Genomic DNA, 7834 nt, shown 5'->3' with positions numbered 1-7834 from the left:
TTTAGAATATTTGCATGAAAATCTGTTCCCAATTGGATGGAAACCTACTGTAGCTACTGACAGCAACAATAAAGGAAAGCAGAGCAGAAATCATCCGTGCGCTCTGTGCCAGCCCCTGTCAGTCTTGCTGGTGGTAAAGCAGTTCGTTTCTCAGAGTAGCCTACAGTGCACACGGTGGATAGCAGCTGACTATTGAGGAGTTGCCTGTGTTACTGACTGACTGTGTACATGTGCCATAAAACTTATGGGGATATTTTAGGGCATTTCCATAGATCAGTGTCTACTGGGATTTTGGGGGGAAATCCATGGCACTCTACATTAATGGTGACATATTTATAATAAAGACATTTTTATATATTTTATTAGAGTTATATGATTAGTCTAAAGTGATCAGTCACAGAATTCAAGGCAAGTAATTATTTACTAAATATAATTCTAAACATTGTAATAACATTATCGTTACAAATTCAGGGGTAGCCCCAATCAGGACTCGAACACGGGTCCAGTAACTGTGAAGCCAACACCTTAACTGTGACGCCATGAGGTCGTATACTCTTGACTAGCTCGCTAGGTGTTAGGTTAAGGTCGCTACAACATCTTATATTCATGACATCCATGACAACCAAACTCCATCCACTCGAGCCAGTAGGCTACAGACCTCAGCAGGCATCGCATGCAGCGTTTTCTTGTCCTGAGCCAATACTGCATTCTTGAAAAGCATTTGCATAGTTTACAATGCAGAGTCTGACCCTTAATTCAGTATTTAACAACATGCTATCCTCCCAAACTTGTGTACCCGCTGTTGAAAGAGCAAAAAGCCCCAGGGATGCTGACTCACACATGACTGGGGTTGACCGGTTGACACTGGGTAGTAAAAATAAAATTGGGTCTGAATGTGCCATTAGTTGTGGGCATTATTCAAAGCTCTAAAAAAGTGTGTGTGGGGGGTGGGGGTGGACCCACACTGAGTACTGGACTCAGTATGTGGAAACATTAAAACTCTATGAGTTACAAAAGCAAAGGGAGTTTTATAAGTCCTGCTGGGACTGTAGAATTAACATCACCAAGCAACAGTAGGACTCAGAGGAACTGGGATAACTTGTGTTTCTGTTTCTTCATCAGCACTAGACCTGGGGCTAGATGTTCTAGCCTGGTGTGACAGCCTTTTAGCCTCTCTTATAACACAGCAACTCTTAAAGAAACTGCAGTAAATACATACCAGGAGTTAGACACGCATCAGTAGATGATACAATATTACAGCATATAAAGGATATATATAGAACAGATGAAACATATATTACTTGAATTACTTTGCAAGTGGCCTTATTTTGACTTGCCAGGTCACAATGAAACTTGATTGGATAAAAACAATATTCAAAGTACTGTACAGATGCCAATGAAAACCTCACAGTGTGTTATAACATAAACAAATTCAGAACATATAACAGAAAAACAAAGAACAGGGTTCAGACGTCCTAAGGAATCATATTACCACGTACAATCAACATCAATAGGTTTCTGCCCCCTGCTGGGGGAGTGGGGACACTGGGGCTTTATTTGAAATGGTGTTCTCTCCTCTGAGATTCTGAAAAATAAAGAGAATAACTTAGAACATGTTTTATTGGTTAGACAAATAATATAGCATAAACGTGCAATACAGAGTATTCAATTAAAAAAATGCTTCACTAAATTAGTCCTACTCCGTGTATTTTTATGTGGACTTCCAGAGATCTTCAATGAGATCATTGTCTACAGATATGTACAATAGAAATCTGTGTTTTTCCATTTTTTAGGGCACAGTCCAATTTTGCCATCTGGTATATAAAAGTATGCAATTGTGGATCCTTGGGACGTCCCTACCCTAAACCCTACCTGCATAACCCCCCTGACCCAGTGACTGACTTGGTGGCTCATTACAGCAGTGAACTCTCCTCCCACCTGGATGTTCTTTTCCCCCTTAAAAGGAGGGTGGTCTCCTTCAACATCCCAGCGCCATGGTACAATCCTGAGCTGCGTGCCATGAAAGCCACAGGATGACAACTAGAACGGCTCTACAAACGGAACAGGGCTCATTGTCCATAAGGAGGCCTACAAAGACCACATTCACAACTGCAAGGACTCACTTGCCACAACCAAATCTGCCTATTTCTCCAACATCATAAGGAATGAACAAGGAAACCCAAGAGAGCTCTTCTCAAACATCAACAAACTTCTTCGCCCATTGGACAACCCCTCTCTCATAACCACCATCGACCTCTGTGACAGTTTTCTGGCCTCTTTTCAAAACAAAGTCGAGGCTATCTATCCAACAGCTGCAACAGTCTCACCCTTTCTTACTGGTACGGGACACCCAAGTGCACACACGCATTTCTTTTAATAGTACAACAATTACAGGGTAGCTTACTCTGTTGACAGTGACAAACAGATCAATAAAAACGATGTTGTCTGTTCCATATAATCGGCCTACGAAAAGGGGCGACACGAATACATTATGACGTCCATCTAACCTGAAGGAGGAAATTATTGTCCAAAAACAAACAAAAGTGGCACTGACCCAATGATAAAGACAGTGAATATGCACACTCACCGGGGATATGGCCGATGTTTTCCGCTGGTGCCAATAAGATAGGCTACTGTTTGCTCAATTAAGTTAATCATTTTGATAACTAAAATACAAATAGGAGTCTTTTCATTGTCATCTTTTTACAGTAATAGCCATTTGCTTTTAAAACAGTTTTTCCATGATTGTATTTTTAAATATTGTGATATGCCTGGCTGGGTCTCTGCTTTTCACTGACAGTCATAACTCAACAATCATCTATTTGGTATTTGCAGCATGAGCTGCGCAAATTGCGGGCCCTTCCGACTGTAGGCTATGTGATTTAAAACAATCCACATCTTTTTTTTATGAAGCTAATGATCCCCTGTGGCCAAATCATCATATTTTCTGGTGTTGTAGCCTATTTTTTAAGGATTTTATTTATTTCTGTTTTCAGTGCATTCGGAAAGTATTCAGACCTCATTACTTTTTCCACATATTGTTACGCTCCAATCTTATTGGAGATAGGTAGCCTAGTGGTTAGAGCATTGGGCCAGTTACCGAAAGGTTGCTAGATCAAATCCCTGAGCTGACAAGGTAAAAATCTGTCATTTTGTAAAAAAATCTGTCATTGTAAATAAGAATGTGTTCTTAACTGACTTGCCTAGTTAAATAAAGGTAAACATTTTTTTTTTATTATAAAATTGATAAAATTGTTTTCCCCCCTCATCAATCTACACACAATACCCCATAATGACAAAGCAAAAACAGGGTTTTAGAAATTGTGGCAAATGTATATATAAAAAAAGTATTCAGACCCTTTAATAAGTACTTTGGTGAACCACCTTTGGCAGTGATTACAGCCTCGAGTCTTCTTGGGTTTGATGCTACATGCTTGGCACACCTGTATTTGGGGAGTTTCTCCCATTCTTCTCTGCAGATCCTCTCAAGCTCTGTAGGTTGGATGTGGATTTTTCAGAATGCTGTTCATTGACTACAGCTCAGCATTCAACACCATAGTACCCTCCAAGCTCATCATTAAGCTCGGGGCCCTGGGTCTGAATCCTGGACTTCCTGACAGGCCACCCCCAGGTGGAGAAGGTAGGAAACAACAACTCCACTTCGCTGATCCTCAACACAGGGGCCCCACAAGGGTGCTTGCTCAGCCCCCTCTTGTACTCCCTGTTCACCCATGACTGCATGGCCATGTACGCCTCCAACTCAATCATCAAGTTTGCAGACGACACAACAGTAGTAGGCCTGACTATCAATAATGACAAGACAGCCTACAGAGAGGAGGTGAGGGCCCTGGGAGTGTGGTGCCAGGAAAATAACCTCTCACTCAATGTCGACAAAACAAAAGGAGCGGATTGTGGACTTCAGGAAACAACAGAGGGAGCACGCCCCCAACGACATGGATGGGACCACAGTGGAGCAGGTGGAAAGCTTCAAGTTCCTCTGTGTACACATCACTGACAATCTGAAATGGTCCACCCACACAGACAGTGTGGTGAAGAAGATGCAACAGCACCTCTTCAAACTCAGGAGGCCAATGTTTTGGGGGCTTGGCACTTAAAACCCTCACAAACTTTTACAGATGCACAATTGAGAGCATCCTGTCGGGCTGTATCACCGCCTGGTACGGCAATTGCCCAACGCTTCATCGGGGGCAAACTACCTGCCCTCCAGGACACCTACAGCACCCGATGTCACAGGAAGGCCAACAACCACCCGACTTTCTGCCTGTTCACCCCACTATCATCCAGAAGGCGAGGTCAGTACAGGTGCATCAAAGCTGGGACCGAGAAACTGAAAAACAGCTTCTATCTCAAGGCCATCAGACTTAAATAGCCATCACTAGGCGGCTTCCATCCGGTTACGTAACCCTGCACCTTAGAGGCTGCTGCCCTATATACATAGACTTGAAATCACTGGCCACTTTAATAATGTTTACATATATACTACACTGCTCAAAAAAATAAAGGGAACACTTAAACAACACAATGTAACTCCAAGTCAATCACACTTCTGTGAAATCAAACTGTCCACTTAGGAAGCAACACTGATTGACAATAAATTTCACATGCTGTTGTGCAAATGGAATAGACAAAAGGTGGAAATTATAGGCAATTAGCAAGACACCCCCAATAAAGGAGTGGTTCTGCAGGTGGTGACCACAGACCACTTCTCAGTTCCTATGCTTCCTGGCTGATGTTTTGGTCACTTTTGAATGCTGGCGGTGCTTTCACTCTAGTGGTAGCATGAGATGGAGTCTACAACCCACACACGTGGCTCAGGTAGTGCAGCTCATCCAGGATGGCACATCAATGCGAGCTGTGGCAAGAAGGTTTGCTGTGTCTGTCAGCGTAGTGTCCAGAGCATGGAGGCGCTACCAGGAGACAGGCCAGTACATCAGGAGACGTGGAGGAGGCCGTAGGAGGGCAACAACCCAGCAGCAGGACCGCTACCTCCACCTTTGTGCAAGGAGGAGCACTGCCAGAGCCCTGCAAAATGACCTCCAGCAGGCCACAAATGTGCAAACAGACAACATAGAACTGCCCACCCCAACTCACGCCCTGACCATACTAACTAAAGACAAAACAAAGGAAAATAAAGGTCAGAATGTGACAGTACCCCCCCCCCCCCCCCCCAAGGTGCGTACTCCGGCCGCAAAACCTGAACCTATAGGGGAGGGTCTGGGTGGGCATCTGTCCGCAGTGGCGGCTCTGGCGCTGGACGTGGCCCCCACTCCACCATAGTTTTAGTCCGCTTCTGTGGCCTCCTAGGAACGGCGACCCTCCTAAATGGCCACACTGGACTGAGGGGCGCCTCTGGACTGAGGGGCAGCTCCGGACTGAGGGGCAGTTCCGGACTGAGGGGCAGCTCCGGACTGAGGGGCAGCTCCGGACTGACTGACGGCTCTGGCAGGTCATGGCTGACTGACGACTCTGGCCGGTCCTGGCTGACTGACGACTCTGGCTACTCCTGTCTGGCGGGCGGCTCTGGCAGCTCCTGTCTGGCGGGCGGCTCTGGCAGCTCCTGTCTGGCGGGTGGCTCTGGCAGCTCCTGTCTGGCGGGCGGCTCTGGCAGCTCCTGTCTGGCGGGCGGCTCTGGCAGCTCCTGTCTGGCGGGCGGCTCTGGCAGCTCCTGACTGGCGGGCGGCTCTGGCAGCTCCTGACTGGCGGGCGGCTCTGGCAGCTCCTGACTGGCGGGCGGCTCTAGCGGCTCCTGACTGACGGACGGCTCTAGCGGCTCCTGACTGACGGACGGCTCAGACGACGCTGGGCAGACGGGCAGCGCAGGCGGCGCTGGGCAGACGGGCAACGCAGGCGGCGCTGGGCAGACGGGCAACGCAGGCGGCGCTGGGCAGACGGGCAATGCAGGGCAGACGGGCAGCACAGGCGGCGCTGGGCAGACTCTGGCCTGCTGAGGCGCACAGTATGCCTGGTGCGTGGTGCCGGAACTGGTGGTACCGGGCTAGGGACACGCACCTCAAGGCTAATGCGGGGAGCAGCAACAGGGCGTACAGGGCTCTGGAGACGCACAGGAGGCTTGGTGCGTGGTGCCGGAACTGGTGATACCGGGCTGGAGACACGCACCACAGGGCGAGTGCGTGGATGAGGAACAGGGCTCTGGAGACGCACAGGAAGCCTGGTGCGTGGTGTTGGCACTGGTGGTACTGGACTGGGGCGAGGAGGTGGCACCGGATATACCGGACCGTGAAGGCGTACTGGAGCTCTTGAGCACCGAGCCTGCCCAACCTTAACTGGTTGAATGCTCCCCGTAGCCAGGCCAGTGCAGCGAGGTGGAATAGCCCGCACTGGGCTGTGCTGGCGAACCAGGGACACCATGCGTAAGGCTGGTGCCATGTACGCCGGCCCGAGGAGACGCACTGGAGACCAGATGCGTTGAGCCGGCTTCATGGCACCTGGCTCAATGTCCACTCTAGCCCGGCCGATACGTGGAGCTGGGATGTACCGCACCGGGCTATGCACACGTACAGGAGACACCGTGCGCTCTTCCGCATAACACGGTGTCTGCCCGTACTCTCGCTCTCCACGGTAAGCCCGGGAAGTTGGCGCAGGTCTCCTACCTGACTTCGCCACACTCCCCTTTATCCCCCCCCCCCAAGACATTTTTGGGGCTGACTCTCAGGCTTCCAGCCTCGCTTCCGTGCTGCCTCCTCATACCACTGCCTCTCGGCTTTAGCTGCCTCCAGCTCTTCACGAGGGCGGCAATACTCTCCAGCTTGAACCCAGGGTCCCTTACCGTCCAGAATTTCCTCCCATGTCCAGAAGTCCTGCGTACGCTGCTGCTGCTGTCGCTGCTGCCCGTCACCACGCTGCTTGGTCCTGGTTTGGTGGGTTATTCTGTCACGGCTGATGTCCTCCTCTTCGTCTGAAGAGGAGGTGTAGCAGGCATCGGACCAAAACGCAGAGTGGTAAGTGTCCATGTTTTATTAAAGTAAACTGAACGCTACACAAAACAAAATAACAAAGAGAAATCTAACCGAAAAACAGTCCCGTGTGGCACAAACACTAACACGGAAGACAAACACCCACAAACCAACAGTGAAAACAGGCAACCTAAATATGGTTCCCAATCAGAGACAACACAAAACACCTGCCTCTGATTGAGAACCATGTCAGGCCAAACTAGAAAACCCCACATAGAAACAGACAACATAGAACTGCCCACCCCAACTCACGCCCTGACCATACTAACTAAAGACAAAACAAAGGAAAATAAAGGTCAGAACGTGACACTATGCCACTGCTCATCGTAATATTTATATATTCCTTAATTAGATTATTTGACTTTTAGGTTGTGTGTATTGTTGTGAATTGGTAGATATTACTGCACTGTTGGAGCTAGAAACAAAAGTATTTCGTTACACCCGCAATAACATCTGCTAAAGATGTGTATGTGACAATTAAAAGTTGATTTAAGATCACCCCCAACGTGCAGGTTAATCACAAGATTGAACCCAACATGGGGGGACTGTCATGATGTTGGCCTGTGGGTGAGGTTTATGATCCCCCCCCATAAATACCTTTCTCCCTTTCCTCTCTCTTGACTCTTCAGAAGGACTCTTGAAAAGCCTTTGTTAAACATATAGAGTCTGGGAACATCAAAAGGTGGGGTGAAAGGAACCATATTTCGGTAATCCAACCAGTTGAAAATATGCATTTGTACTTAATGAATATGATGCCAGATCAGTTGGCATCTGAGACATTCTTACTAATGATAGGATGACATAAACTGTATCTTGGAAAGTCTACACATTATAGTTAT

At 47.9% G+C, this 7834-nt stretch overlaps 1 protein-coding gene across 1 annotated transcript in view; it reads right to left on the bottom strand.

Moving 5' to 3' along the window:
* The window catches only part of LOC120052047 (interleukin-6 receptor subunit beta-like), a 30174-nt gene continuing 22340 nt past the window's right edge, over positions 1-7834 (bottom strand). Inside the window, exon 13 of the mRNA XM_038998910.1 lies at positions 1-1585. Coding sequence (XP_038854838.1) covers positions 1508-1585 — 78 coding nt within the window. The 3' untranslated portion in view covers positions 1-1507. The remainder of the gene's footprint in view (positions 1586-7834) is intronic.

Source organism: Salvelinus namaycush, chromosome 8 (genome assembly GCF_016432855.1).
Source record: "Salvelinus namaycush isolate Seneca chromosome 8, SaNama_1.0, whole genome shotgun sequence".
Lineage (NCBI taxonomy): Eukaryota > Metazoa > Chordata > Actinopteri > Salmoniformes > Salmonidae > Salvelinus > Salvelinus namaycush.
The sequence above is the reverse complement of the archived record's forward strand: the minus strand, read 5'-3'. Positions and strand labels throughout refer to the sequence as shown.